Source organism: Ammospiza caudacuta, chromosome 26 (genome assembly GCF_027887145.1).
Source record: "Ammospiza caudacuta isolate bAmmCau1 chromosome 26, bAmmCau1.pri, whole genome shotgun sequence".
NCBI lineage: Eukaryota > Metazoa > Chordata > Aves > Passeriformes > Passerellidae > Ammospiza > Ammospiza caudacuta.
In genome coordinates, this window is record NC_080618.1 from 5,633,524 (window position 1) to 5,648,272 (window position 14,749).

A 14,749-nucleotide genomic window follows, 5' to 3' on the forward strand; every position below is an offset into this window, starting at 1 on the left:
ATGAACTCCAAAGCACTGCATTTAGAGGCCACCAGTTAAAGAACAGAGTTATTTGGTTTTTTTGTTTGTTCTGGAGCTGTGTCTCTCAGCCTGTGCTGCACAGCTGGGATCAAACCCCATCCCAAACTGGTTCCTCAGGAGCTCTGAGCAGGCTGAGAACCAGGGTCAGGGCTGCACAAAGTGCCCCAGCAGCCCCAAAGCACTGAGGCTGTTCTCTGCTCCTCACTGCCATCACTGTTAACACACCCAAACCTTCCCACTCTCCTTGCCCAAAATTCTGCCCCACATGCTGCCCAGTGAAGTGGCAGCTGGGCAGGATTACAGTGAGAGTGACCACAAAACCAGGACACAACAAAGAACCCTGAGCACACAGGAACCTCAACAGCCAAACCCAAGCAAGGATCACTTTGTGTCTGTCCCTCCTAAGCACTAATGTGAGGAACACCCCACTGTGACCACAGAGAGCTGTCCCTGCCACACAGCAACACCACCCAGACCACAGGATAACGGGATTTCCAGCTGATCTTGCAGAAAAGTATTCCAGAATAAATTCTTCTCACTATGCCAGTGATTACTCTATGAACCCACCGTGGCAGCCTCTGTGAACTGCAGAGTTTGGCTTCCAAACATGACCCATAACAGATCCTGCACTGATACAACACAGGAGATGAACAGATAAAGAAACTGTTTCATCACTTCAAGGTTGGTAGGAAATGGACACTTCACAGTGGCTGCAAACAACTTGAAATCGACAATGAAACAATTTGAAATTAACACTTTGAAAAGTGCAACTGTATTTCCTGAAGAGAACATTTCCTCTTAGAAGGTGCAAATCCCCCATTCTGCTCAGTCCTTTCCCAGGGCAGACAGGGACACAGGGCCATTTACAAACACTGAGACTTGACACACCTTCAGTAAATATTTTCCTGTCATCCATGGGAGAGTCACAATTCAAAAGAACAGAGGAAAAGGTAAATGGTAAAATATAAGCAGCACAGGATAAGGCAGGGCAGCCTAGCAGAGTGAACACTGATAGTTTCAGTTCCCATCCCGAGCACAACCCAAAAAACCAGTTCTACTCCAAGAGTGCTCAGGGAGGGGAAGGTTTTGCAGAGATTATGAATCCTCCAGGTTCACTTTTTCACCAATATTTCCACTTATCTAAAACCAGTTTTAATACAAGTATTTTTCAACTTTGCTTTCAGAAAACAAGACTTGAAGTTCTCAAACCTTGCTTCCATGCTGCATTGGACTAAACAACAACTGACCTCAGATTATCAAAGAACTCCAATCCTGTGTGATCACAGCTTTTCTTATTCCCAATCAGGGAGCTCTGTAGGTCTGGCTGACACTGGCTGTGACCACAGCAAGGAAAAACACAACAGCTACTGATGAAGTCCAGCATACAAACATTTTAAACAGAGGTTTTACCAAATCTTTTGTGTTGACAATGCCCACCCAGGGCTAGAGCAGGCAGAGGTAAGTGTGTTTTGGATGGAAGGTGTGTGCTGTGAGGCAGGAGCTGGAAGCACTGCTGTGAGTCAGAGTGTGTGCTCAGAATGGTGTCACTGCCTCGTCACCCTGAGCTGGGCTTTCTATCACCAACCTCAAAAGCAGAACCTCCAGGACATCTCAATGTCCAAACACCACCCAGTTCCTGTCCACAGAGACCTAAACTAGAGAGATTCAAACCTCTGCTCACATCCTACCCACCCCTCCTTACCCCACAGATGTTTACTGCCATTTCCTGTGCTGTTTCACCCCAAAGTTTCACATCCAAGCTGCACTGGGGCTGCTCTCCTCACCGCTGCAGGTGTTTGACTGACAGACAGACAGAGAGACAGACAGACAGAGCTGCCTGGCTGGACAGGCCGGGTGTCTGAAGTGATGCAATCACTCCTGACCTCTCAAAGGCCTAAGTTCACACACACCTCACTCTCACACCCTCTGCAGCTCACACCCTCTGCTCCCAGCCACATTAACCACGGCCCAGAGGGACACCTGTGTCACCTGGAGCAGGGACACCTGTGTCACCTGGAGCATCATCCTGGTGGGCCACAACTGTATGAACTGCAGAGAGAAATAAAACAATTGTTCCTACTAATCCCTGCACTCAATCTGCTTTGTCCCATCCTTCTCTGCATGTCCTTAACAAATCCCCCAGACAAAGCTCTGTTTGCACACCTTAAGACAACACCAAATTTTCACCTGCACCTGAGTCTTTAACAGGAAACCTGTGGATTTTTCCTGACTCCAGCTGGGCTGAGCTGTTCCTCCTGGCAGACACCAGTGGTGAATCAGAGGCCTCTTGACAAACTTTAAAGCACGAGGTGAGGCTGCTTCCCTGTGCACCTTTGTAAAGGTGTTTTGTGTTTGGTTTGTGAGTGCCAGAAAAAAAAGTCACATCTGCAACTGGGCTAGATAAGGGCATTTGGAAGGAGTTTCCCACGGTGCTGTGGAAAGAAACAACTTGGGGTTTGTCTGAAAAAGGAGCTCAGGGACTCATTTGTTTAGAGAGCCATGGGATTCAAATGGAAAATATGGAGCAAAAACTCTGGATCTTCAGGAAAAATCATGGGCTAATACTGCTATGAAGCCAGAAGTCAGGTATCACAGTCAGAGCAAGAACCACAACGTGTCTCAAACAAACCCTCTCAAACTCAAGCAAAGTTGTGAAACTGGAAAATGCAAAATATGCTTGTATTAAAACAAAACATACAGTGTTTGACCACCATCCTTCACTCTTACCCTGCACCTTCATAAAGCATATGCTCAGGAGCAAAATCCTTCCAAGCAGTTCATAACAATAATAATAAAAAAAAATATATATATATATATGTAAGTACCAAAATATTCACTATGCATCTCTGCAAAAGGCCACTGAAAGACTTGAACAGCCATCAAAACACGCTACAGTTTTCCCACCAACTATAACAACTGGCTACTTCATACAGTCCTTCGGGCTAGTTGATATCTGTAGAACCGTGTCATCATTCAGACTTTTAACAACAAATTGCACCGAAACAACCGAGCGCACCGCGAGCCAAACGAAAGCACAGCGAGACCACAACAAAGTGCAGCACAACGCAACAGCACCGCAGAAAAACAACAGCGGAGCGACAACAAACCCTCGGCTGATGCGCAGCTCTTCCCGCGCGCAATAAAACCGCGTTCCCCGAGCTGCGGAGGCCGCGGCACGGTGACACCGACGGCTCCGGTGGGCGAACCCGGCACAGGACGGGGCACGGCCCCGGTAAGAGCGGCGGAGCCGGAGCGGGGAGTGCGGAGCCGGCCGGGGGTCCCGCAGAGCCGGGGCTTGTCCTGACCAGGCTCTGGTCCGGCAAACCCGGGTCGGGTTTGTCGCGACCGGGCTCTGCCCTAACCGGGCTCTGCCCGGGGTCCGGCCCCGCCGCCCCGGTGCCGCCGCAGCTCCCGCAGCAGCAACATGGCGGCCGCGGCCCCTCCGCCCCGGGGCGGCCGCGGCCCCGCGCTCACCTTCAGTCAGTTCCATTCTCACGGCCCCGCCGCGTCCGCCCGGCCCCGCGCAGACAAAGGCGGCGGCGGGGGCGGCGCGGGGCCTCCGCCTCCTCCTCCTCCCGCAGCACCAGCAAGGCCGCGACGGAGCCCCGGCCTCGATTTCCGCGCCCCCGCCGCTAGCGCCGGCTCCGCCCCGGGGAGGCCGCCCGCCCCCAGCGCCCGCCGCGGCCGAGGGAGGCGCTGGCGGGGCCCGGCGGGTTCCGGCGGGTCGGCGGCCGAGGGAGGCGCTGGCGGCGGCGGCGGCGCTGGAGCGGCTGTGCCGGTGCGGCCCCGCCGAGCGCCTCCGCCCCCGCCCGCCCCCCGCCGCCGCCGCACTGCGCAGCCGCGCGCGCACGCGCCGCCCTCGCCCATTGGCCGCCGGGGCGGTGCCCGCCGCGAGGCATCACGGGAGGTGTAGTTCGGCCCCGTGTGGCGGCGGCGTGACCCCTGAGGGGAGATGGGGACAAGGGGGGGACTGGGCCGGATTTGTGTCCCTTTCTGGGCTTCTCGGACAAGAGGGACGAGAGGTGGGGCTGGGGACAGCTGTAAGAATGGAAATTTAAAAAGTGATTCTGCTCCTCACTTTAGGGACCTTCCTAAAGGCCCGTGCTCATCACAGGAACAGCCACAGATGAGTCTCCTCTGGAACAGGAGAGGAGGCTCATCTGTGTCCCTCATTCCCACAGGAAAAGCTCTTTTATACATAATCTAAATGTGTTTAAAGCCCAGTTTAAAGTCCTTTAAACTATTTAAACTGGGAGCTCTGGCAGCAGACTTGGGAGCTCGGTCCCTTTTTTCACCCCTCTACTCCATTTTATTTTCTACTTTTTAAAACACTGTTCAACTGTTTGGGCATCCATTAACCAAAGGGTTCCAGACCCTTTTTTCACTGGGGCAATGAATTGCTTTTTCTCCTCTAGTCTCTGCAAACCAGGTAATATTTAATGGAATCTCAGAATGGCTCTGGTTGGAAGGGCCTTTAAAAATTCCATGGATAAAGTCATCCGTCACCTGCTGGGGACGTTTCTGAGCTGTCAGTGTGTTCCACCCACCCCTCAGCTGTGAAAAACGCCCATCACTTGTTATTTTTAAATTTAAAAAGTTTACTAGAAATACAATGGTTATAAAAATAGTAACACAATTAGAGTAACAATAATTTGGACAATTTGAATTAGGACAATATGACACAACAAATACAAAGAGTTACGGATGTCCAGGTACCTTTTTCTGGGCAGCATGAGCCCGAAAAAGGACCCACGTTAACAAAAGATTAACGCTTAAAATCAACAGCCTGTTGCATATTCAAACACCTCATACATGATGCATAAATTCCATTCAAACACAGGATTCTGTCTGGTCATCATCAACTTCTTCCTCTGAATCCTAACAGCACCTTCGAGGTGGGGAGAAGTTCGTTTCATCTGATAAGAGAGCAATAAATTCTTTTTCTCTGAAAGATTCAGGTATCCTGTGGCTGCTATCTCGCTGTGAGTCCTTTCTTTAAAAAAGTGTCTTACACAGCATAGGTTCTATTTTAACATTATGACCTAAAACTATATTTAAATCACTACTTAAGAGAATGAACACAGCATCGCTTTCTAACACAACACATATAATATTCATTTGAATATTTGCGAAAAGCCAATCACATGCATTTTTCACATCCTGGATACCCTTTAAGGCCCCAGTGCGGCTCTGTCGGAGGCCTCAGGGCCCCGCGGGCCCGTCCCGAGCACCTCCCCACGCGCGTGACGTCACGCACAACTACCCCGTCTCGCGATGGCGTCACGCCACCGGCACGTAACGTCACGGCTCGCGCGCCCAATCAGCGGCTTTTCCCGAGGGCTCCTCAGGTCAGGCCCCGCCCCACTGCGCTCCTATTGGGCGAACCTCCGGCAGGACAGCGGTTCTGACTTCTGATTGGCTAGCGTCGAGCAGGGCGTGGCGCGGCGCGATGGCGTCACGGCGCATTCGCCACAGGGCGGCGACAGGTCCGAGCGGCGCACGCGCGGGGCACGACGGGACGGGTGGGAGGGGCGGGGAGCAGAACCGGAACCGGAAGCAGAACCGGTACCGCGACCGGGGCACCGGGATAGGGATCGGCATCGCCGGGACTGGCACGAGCACCGGGACCGGAGAGGGGCGGCGCGGCAAGCCCCGGTCCGGCCCCGACGCGCCCGGCAGCGCTCGGGGATGGGGCCGGCCGGGCCCCGGCGGCCCCCGGCGCCCGCCGGAGCTGCCGCCGCCCCCCGCCGCTACCAGGGCTGAGGGCCCGCCGCGCCCGGCCCTGCCATGGCTGCGTGCGGCTGTAACGCGCTCCTGGCCGCGGCCAGGGCCAGGTGAGCCCGCGCGGGGTCGGACGGGCCTGGGGGGGTTCGGAGCTTTTATCCATTCCCCGTTAAAGCGGCTCCGGGAGTGGCGGCGGGGCTGCCCCGTCAGGGCGGGCACAGCACGGCTGGTCCGTGCTGCAGCCGGTGCTGGGGGATCGGGCTGTCAGCACAAAAGCGATTTCACGGGGCTGGTTTGGGTGTGATGCCTCGCTGTCGGGATCTTTAGCTGCTCGCAGTGATCCCGAGAAAAGTTCCAAAGTCTCTTTTCCCAGCCCGGCGCTTGAAGAAGGAGTCAGAGCTCTTCATTTCTCCGTCTCAAGGTTGTTTATTGTATCTTATCTATAAAAATTTTTCTCCTGCCCTGCCGAGGTCCATCCAGCAGGACAGTTCCAGGCACTCTGCCTGCCCCCAGGGTGGTGTTATGTCTTTATACTAAAAACTACATGTACAATATTTACAATTCCTTCCCAATACCCTATCACCTGTGTTAGACAGTGAGCTTCTACTCTTAACCAGTCTGTGAGTGCCACCATCACAGCAGAAGGTGGAGGCCAAGAAGAGGAAGGAGGAAGGCTGGACACACCCAGATCCCTCCATTTTGCCTCCTGAACCCCTAAAATCTACTTTTCCACCCGGTGATAACTCCACTATTATTCTGCTTAACTGTTGTGGCTTGCAGATCTTCATCTAAGGTCGATAATTTGCTCCATGGGTCATAATCAAAACCACAGAGGGGTTTTGGGCTGTGTGCCAGGGTCTCTGAGCCCCCTGGCAGGGTCTGGGCTGCTCAGGACAGCCAGAGGGACGTCCTGGGTTTCGGCACTGGGTTTTCCTGCCCCGCTCTTACCCAAACACCTCTCCAGTTTCAGGGGCTCCCGTCTCCTGGCTCACTGCAGCTCTCCGTGCTCCCCAGCCGCCGCTCTGGTCCAGCTGGTGGATCCCCAGCTGAGCTGGAGCCGCAGGGACTCCAAAAGCCAGCCCTGGGCACGCCGGGCCTGCCTGCCCCGCTCCCCTGCCCACGCCCTGCACACCTGCAGCAGCTCCCAGCAGCAGCTGCCAGGGGATCCGCATGGAAAACCCAGGAACCAGGGGGCTAAAGCTGCTAAAAACCTGGCCAAGCAGGTGGTGGCTCCTGCAGGGAAGAGACCTTTGAGGCAGAGGGTCGTGGATGAGCTGAAGCATTACTACAACGGGTTCCACCTGCTCTGGATCGACACCAAGGTGGCTGCCAGGATGGTGTGGAGGCTGCTGCACGGGCAGGTGCTCACCAGGAGGGAGAGGAGAAGGGTGAGTGCTACAATTTTAGTGTTCAGGAACACATAATTAGAGAATAATTATGTGCAGGTGCTTTTATTTGGGTCAGGGGTACAGACCCAGATCTGACAGCAACATGGTTTTGAGCTGAACATGTTTTATATCCTATCATTGTATAACTTACATATTAATTATTAAACTTACATTGTTCTATTCTATGCATTAATTTTATCCAAGCATGGATTTCTTGTGATCCCCTCAAACCCCTAACATAGTTATGATTCTTTAAACAATAATTATATCTAATCACATCTAAAAATTATATCATTTATCATATACTGACTACACAGGTGCAGTTTCACATGATCTAGCAAGATGTGACATAATGTGACATATAATATAATATAATGTGACATATATAATATAATATAATGTGACATATATAATATAATATAATGTGACATATATAATATTATATAATGTGACATATATAATATTATATATTATATGATATATATTATATGATATATATTATATGATATAGATTATATGATATAGATTATATGATATAGATTATATGATATAGATTATATGATATATATTATATGATATATATTATATGATATATATTATATTATATTATATATATAATATAATGTGATATGTAATGTAATATAATATATATGTGGTATATAATGTGATATATTTTATATATAATATAAAAATATATAATATATACATGTAATATATGTAATATTTGATGTATATAACATGACATATAATATTTAATATTATATAATATATAATGTAATATATAGTATGTTATCTATAATATAATGTTTAATATTATATGATATATGATATATTATGTAGTATGTAATATATATTATATATAATATAATATCTAATCTAACTTTCCCAGGGCCCACCTTTAACATTTCCCCAGGGCCTACTAAGCCTAATTTTCTTTCTAGCTCCCCGAATTTTCTATGATTTTAAAATATTTTACTATCAACAACACCTGGGTAAAGTGATGTATTAAGAGGCTTAACCCCTTCTTTGGGCACACTTTGGTAATCCCTGCTGTGCTTTTCTCCCTGCAGCTGCTGAGAACTTGTGCAGATCTCTTCAGGCTGGTTCCCTTCCTGGTGTTTGTCATTGTTCCCTTCATGGAGTTTCTGTTACCTATGTTCCTGAAGCTCTTCCCTGACATGCTGCCCTCCACGTTTGAGACGGAGTCAAAAAAGGTTTGTGGAGTGTCCCCAGCTCCTCAGAACATCTGGGCAGCTGTGCAGGGCTGCTGTTCCCTGCCTGTGCTGCCAGTGAGCCTCAGCCTCAGACATTCCCAGCTCATTCCTGGGCTGAGTGGTGTTTCACTCATATTTTCTGAAAAACCCTCTTTGCCCAGGATTTTCTCCTGGGAAGCTGAGAAGCCTCAGCTTCTCCTGTGTTTGCTGCTCTAGAATGTGGCCTGGAGATTGTTTATCCAACATGTGAATTGTTTTAACTTAATGGCAAATCACAGCCAGGCTCTGAGGAGTCACAAGTTTTTATTATTCATTCTTGTTAAGCCTTCTGTCTGTATCCTTTCTTTAGTATAGTTTTAGTATAGCATTCATAACGTAATTATAATATAATATAATTACAATATAATGTAAATACAATACTATATAAATATAAGTGATATAAATAATATAATATCAATATAATATGAATAATATAATAATAAATCAGACTTCTAAGAACATAGAGTCAAATTCTCATCTCTCACCTCATCCTGGGGACCCCCAAAAATTCAACAGAGTGGGACAGTTGGAAGGCTCTGCTCCAGACAGGGATCAGGAGGAATGTGCACAGCAATTCCATTTTCTGCTTTATAACTTTGTATTTCCCAAATGAAGGAAGAGAAGCTGAAGAAGAAGTTGAATGCCAGGCTGGAGTTGGCCAAGTTCCTGAGGGAGACCATTGCAGAGATGGCCAAAAGGAACAAGGCAGACACAGGAAAAGGGAAACAATTTTCCTTTTACCTGCACGAGGTAGGATGGCAGCCATGGCACACACACACACCTTTAGGGCTGCTGGTGGGGCAGAGAGCAGGGGATTTGTACCAGGATTGTGGGGACAGAGCAGCTGTCAGGGGCTGTTCCCTGGGTGCCTCCCTGCCCACCCTGCTCAGGAATTCCCAGCCTGGCAGGGCACACCTTTCACCCCATGGAAATTCCAGTGGCTGCTCAATAAGGGTTTCACTGTGACTTTTAACTGGATCTCCAGCAAGGACAGGAATTCCCCAGTGAGGAGGGGAAGGAAGTTCCCAGCTGGGGATCCCACTCAGGGCTGTTTGTGCCTTGCCTTAGCTCTTGTGACTTTTAACTGTGAGGAGGGGAAGGAGGGGAGACTCCCAGCTGAGGATGCCACTGTATCCTGCTGTCTCCAGCAGGGACAGGAATTCTCCTGTGAGGAAGGGAAGAGGGGGAATGTTCCCATCTGGGGATCCCACTCAGGGCTTTGTGCCTTCCCTCAACTCTGTCCCAGCCCTGCTCACAGGAATTCCCAGCCTGGCAGGGCACGCATTTCACCCCCTGGAAATTCCAGTGACCACTCAATAACAATTTCACTGTGACTTTTAACTGTGAGGAAGGGGAAGGTGGGGAGGTTCCAGCTGGGGATCCCGCTCACCTCCGGGCTCTTTGTGCCTCCCCTCAGGTGCGTCCCAGCGGCCAGCAGCCCAGCACACAGGAGATTGTGTGTTTCTCCAAGCTCTTTGAGGATGAGCTGACCCTGGAGCACCTGGAGAGGCCCCAGCTGGTGGCTCTGTGCAAGCTGCTGGAGCTGCAGGCCCTGGGCACCAACAACCTGCTGCGCTTCCAGCTGCTGATGCGGCTGCGCAGCATCAAGGCCGACGACGAGGTGGGTCTGCAGCAGCACCCAGGAGCTGCCCACACCCCTCAGAACAGGGGAAATTGGTGTTGATGAGAGTCAGATCCTCCCCAGCACACATCCCAGAAGAAGACAGAATGAGAGTTCACCTCCCTGCAGCCTTGCAGTCTTTGGGGAGTTGTAACGTATTACAGCGACCTGATGAGGTCGCTGGGGTGAGAGAAGGATGAGAATCTTGTTTCATGATCAGAAGGTTGGATTTATTGATATATGATATATAATACATTATAACTATACTAAAAAGAATAAGAAGAGAAGTTGCAGAGGCTGCTAACCTAAGAATAGAATAGAAAAGAATCTCCAAACAAGAGAGTTCTCTGTCACTGTGTTCCAGAGAGCTTGCCCTGTGATTGGCCCTTAATTGTACACATGGAACATGAACCAATCACAGGTGCATCCTATTGCATTCTACAGCAGCTGATAATCATTGTTTACATTCTCTTTCTGGGGCCTCAGCTTCCCAGAAGATGAACAAGTTCCAAAGAAAGAATTTCTATGAAAAAATGTCTGCGACAGTGACGGAGGTGGCATTTCAGATATTGCCACTAGAACGTTTCCTTTTGGTCATGCTAACTTATAAAAAAGGAATGCTTTTTGATGTGCAATGGGGTTATTTGGAAAATGGAATCAGATTTACACATGCTGAGTTAGTGGCCATAAGTTGCAGCAAGGGAAATTTCAACTCAACCAAGTGAGTGGGTAAACAGTGGAACAGGCTGTGAAATCCCCATCTCTAAACAGGTTCAAAGCACAAATACTGAACAATTTTGAGCAGGAGATTGAACTGAGGACCTCCAGAAGTCCCTTCAGGTGCAGCAGGGTCCTGGCTTGCCCTGTGCTGGATGGGGATGTTGTGTTCATTGCAGATGATTGCCAAGGAAGGGGTCAGTGGCCTGAGCGTGGCGGAGCTGCAGAGCGCCTGCAGGGCCAGAGGGATGCGGTCGGTGGGGCTCTCTGAGGAGCAGCTGAAGGAGCAGCTGGGGCAGGTGAGTGTGCCCTGGCCTGGGCAGGTGTGAGATTCATCAGAGGACAGGCTCCAGGCAGTGCTCAGGTGCAGCAGGCACAGCTTCCTGAGAATTCATGCATGAATTTCAAGCTGGATCCTGACCCACAGAGCTGAGCTCTAAGGCATGAAGGGTCCAGATTATGTCCTAGACTAAACAGAAAACCACCTTGCTCCTATCTGGCCCTGGTTTTGTTTGAAGTGGGAGGTATTCCTAACTCTTCAGACCCATTTCTTCTCATGATGGTAACTTAAAACTGTATTATCCTCACCCATAGAGCTGAGCTCTAAGGTGTGAAGAATCCAGATTGTCTTAGACTAAAGAGAAAACCAAATAGAACCAGGGCCAGATAGGAGCAGGGTGAAGTGGGGGTATTTCTAACTCTTCAGACCCATTTCTTCTCATTATGGTAACTTAAAACTATTATCATCACCCACAGAGCTGAGTTCTAAGGCATGAAGGATCCAGATTATGTCCTAGACTAAAGAGAAACCCCCCACTTCACTTTGCTCCTATCTGGCTCTGGTTCTATTTGGTTATTCCTAACTCTTCAGACCCATTTCTTCTCATTATGGTAACTTAAAACTGTATTATCCAAACTCAAGACTGCTTTAAGGACAGTGTTGTATTAATAAATGCTCACATAGAGCCAATATGAAGCAATTTTTCCTTCTGTTTTCTTCCAACAGTGGCTGGATCTGCATTTAAAAGAGAACATTCCTTCTTCCCTCCTCCTGCTTTCCCGTGCCTTGTACTTAATAGATGTAAAGCCACAATCTGTTCCCATTCCACAGAGCAAGGCAAGTGGTTTGAATAAAGCTCTTAGGTTAATAGCTCAACCATTATGCATTATAAAAACGAAGGACTTTGATAGAATCTTGTTTTCTGAGCCTACAAGTGGACTAAAGTTGTGATTCTGTGTTCTTCAGCAGACAACTGATGCTGCTGGGATGACATCTGTGCTTGAAGGTCAGAAGACCCTCCTGGATCCTGCCTCTGTTGTGCAGGGAAGAAAGGTTAGAAACAGCAGTCTGCAAGCAGGAAAACTTGCAGAATTGGGAATTGGGTGTGACCAAACCTTTCCAAAGCTGGACAAACCCAGTGTTTGACACCACAGAGTATGAGCAGTGTGTTCTTGCACTGTGTGGGTGTTTTTTCCCTCCAAGAGCCTCACAGTTCTGATTTGAGAGGCAAGGGGAAGGAGCAGGGATCTGCTGTGGCAGAGCTGGTGCTGTGCCTGGGAGCAGCTGGTTATTGAGTACCATGGTGCTGGCTCCCAGCCAGGGAGGACTCAACCTCAACCTGAATTCTTTCAGACCTCAGCCCAGGTACATTCAGCTCAGAGGAACCAGTTAAAAGAGGACTTGTTTTGAGCCCTCTTAGTAAATTTGGGTTTGTTATCTGGGACAAAATGAGCCAAAATATCTGGAGTAAGAAAGCCAGAGCATATGGTTCTCAGCATCACACTGCAGTGAATTCCTTAGATTAGTCCCAGCTGATAAAAGCAGCAGCAGGAATCAAAGAATATTGTATCAACTGCCAGAAATATTTCCACATAGTTAAATTGTGCTGGGGAAACAATGGAAATGCCAGCACAGCTTTCACAGAGTGAGCAGGGAACAGCCTTGTTAGGGCCTGGGGGGGGTTGGGCCTTTCTGAGAGGGTTCTGTGACTTACAGCTGCTTTTTCCTTAAAGACTGAAGAATTTGTGTCCCAGCCAACAGAGAAATTGCCATTCTCTGAAGCATCAGTGAAGCCTCCTCCCCCACGAGAGGTGAGCTTGTAAGAGTTCTTACATTTCCCAAAAGGGATTGTTCTTCACACAGCTTGCAGCCAAACTGAGGAAGTTTGGAGTGCAGGGTGCTCTGAATGCTGCTGGGTTCAGGAAGCAGCTGGAGGAACTGGATGAGAACTGCACTGGGGGCTGTTCAATACAAAGATACCACACATGGCAGAGAGCAGTCAAAGTGGGAGGAATTACTGATATAACCATGTAATCTTCCTTTAATAATCTGTCTTGGGCCACTGGGACAGACCAGCCTTCCCTTGGGGTCAGCAGGGTAAGAGCCACTTGGTATCTGTAAAAATATTTCTGCAGTGATTGTCTTTGTTTTGCCCATTTTCTTTCTGGGAATGTTTGATTTCAGTTTAGGTGCTTATGTGCACATCTTTGCTCCTTATCAATTCTCCAGAGCAGCTTCCCATGCTAAATGGGAAAACACCTTCAGAAAAGATTACGAATTTCAAAAAACATTTCTATTGCCTAAAATCTGCCCTTTTCTTTTGCCCCTAGACCAAAATGGAAGCATCCCAGAGCAGCAAGGCTGGTGCCAATGGAGTCTAACGTGGAGGCAGCACTGGGAGGAAGCAGCTTCCATCTCCACACCTGCAAAGGGAGCAGGGATTTCCCAGGAGGCTGCTCTACACAAGGAGGGCAGTAGCCCTCAGGGACCTCTCTCTCTGTCCCAAGCTTGTTAGCAACTAGGCTACTGCTGTCTGGATGGCCCCAGACATCTCTTTTGTGCTGGATCCTTGCCCTGCTACTTTTAACTTATGGTGTAAATATGTTAATAATGGTGCTGCTGTCTGTGCTGTTCCTGAGCAGGTGTTTGTGCTTAGCAAAGGCAGCTTTTCATGTTAGAATGGCCTGTGCACAGAGCAAGCTGGGCTGGGCTCCAGCAAAGCCTGTTCTGCAGTGTGAAATCCTCTGCAGGAACATCCCCACACAGCCAGGGCCAGCAGCTTGTCCTGAGGGTCACAGCTCAGGCTCTTGGTCCTGTTTGGGTGTTTTAGTCGCTGATCAGCCCACAACAACCCACGTGGCCACAGTTTAACTGAGGAGGTGGCCACAGGAAGGGAAGGAGCAGCATTTGGTGTGGTAGCACTGATCACAAGGGCTTCAGGCCCTGCTGGACAGGAGCAGCCTCACCTGGGAGTGTGGGAGCTGTGCAGGTGCCACACACTGTGACAGAATCTGACTTGCACTTTCAGGATCCCTCTGGGTCACAAGAGGGAACAACCTGGGCCTGCACACCTCTCCCAAGGGTGGAGCTTTGGTTGATCCTCACCAGGCTCAGAACACACACCAAGTGCTCTCCACACCTGCAAAGTGACTCCTCATGTGCTCAGTTTTTGCCAGACTCTCAGAGGATTCTGAAAAGCTGTTTTTAGCATTTGTTAAAATTTTTTACTCTGTCCTATGTAAATACTGAGAAATTACTCACATTATGGATTTTAAATATGTATATATTTATACTTACTGTAAAATTAGATTTGGTGCTAAGTAGGAATGAAATGTCTCTTCCAGAGTCAGCCAGCCTTTAGAACAACCCAACTGAGAGCCAGTTCTCCAAGCTCAGGTAGGAGCAGCACTTTAAACCCAAGGCCTCGGGCTCCTGCAGCACCACAGAGCCAGCTGTCAGGTGTCCTGTGTCCTTAGCTCTGTCCCTGAGCCTCTCCTTGTTCACCCAGCCCGTCCACAGTGCTGGATCTGTGTCTAATAAATGGAACAAATGTTGTTTCAATAAAATAACACCTTGCTGTGGAGTTGTGACCGTGTTCACAGGGGTCTGAGGGTGAGGGAGGAGATGAGGATCTGACTCCATGTTTCAGAAGGCTTGATTTATTATTTTATGATATATATTACATTAAAACTATATCTTAAACTGGGGATGTTCACACTGCCACCCTAAACAGGGGATGGTTACA

General features: G+C 49.0%; 2 protein-coding genes across 2 annotated transcripts in view; one reads left to right on the forward strand and one right to left on the reverse strand.

Annotated features, from left to right (window-relative positions):
* Positions 1-3,728, reverse strand: part of NSD3 (nuclear receptor binding SET domain protein 3) — a 38,133-nt gene extending 34,405 nt beyond the window's left edge. The window contains exon 1 of the mRNA XM_058820134.1: positions 3,496-3,728. The gene's annotated coding sequence lies outside the window, so the exon portion shown is untranslated. The remainder of the gene's footprint in view (positions 1-3,495) is intronic.
* A 1,742-nt stretch (positions 3,729-5,470) lies between these two features.
* LETM2 (leucine zipper and EF-hand containing transmembrane protein 2) lies at positions 5,471-14,542 on the forward strand. Its single transcript, XM_058820080.1, has 10 exons — positions 5,471-5,855; positions 6,643-7,133; positions 8,204-8,347; positions 9,002-9,136; positions 9,804-10,007; positions 10,904-11,023; positions 11,731-11,841; positions 11,974-12,057; positions 12,738-12,815; positions 13,335-14,542. The coding sequence occupies exons 1-10, from the start codon at positions 5,471-5,473 to the stop codon at positions 13,383-13,385; spliced, it is 1,803 nt and encodes a 600-aa protein (XP_058676063.1). The 3' UTR covers positions 13,386-14,542.
* The last annotated feature ends 207 nt before the right edge of the window (positions 14,543-14,749 follow it).

Bases quoted from the DNA above. Each gene is read 5' to 3' on its own strand.
- LETM2 (XM_058820080.1), top strand. From the start codon at position 5,471: ATGGCGTCACGGCGCATTCGCCACAGGGCGGCGACAGGTCCGAGCGGC. The intron at 11,842-11,973 runs GCAAGTGGTTTG...GTTCTTCAGCAG, and splicing joins TTCCCATTCCACAGAGCAAG to ACAACTGATGCTGCTGGGAT. The intron at 12,816-13,334 runs GTGAGCTTGTAA...TTTTGCCCCTAG, and splicing joins AGCCTCCTCCCCCACGAGAG to ACCAAAATGGAAGCATCCCA.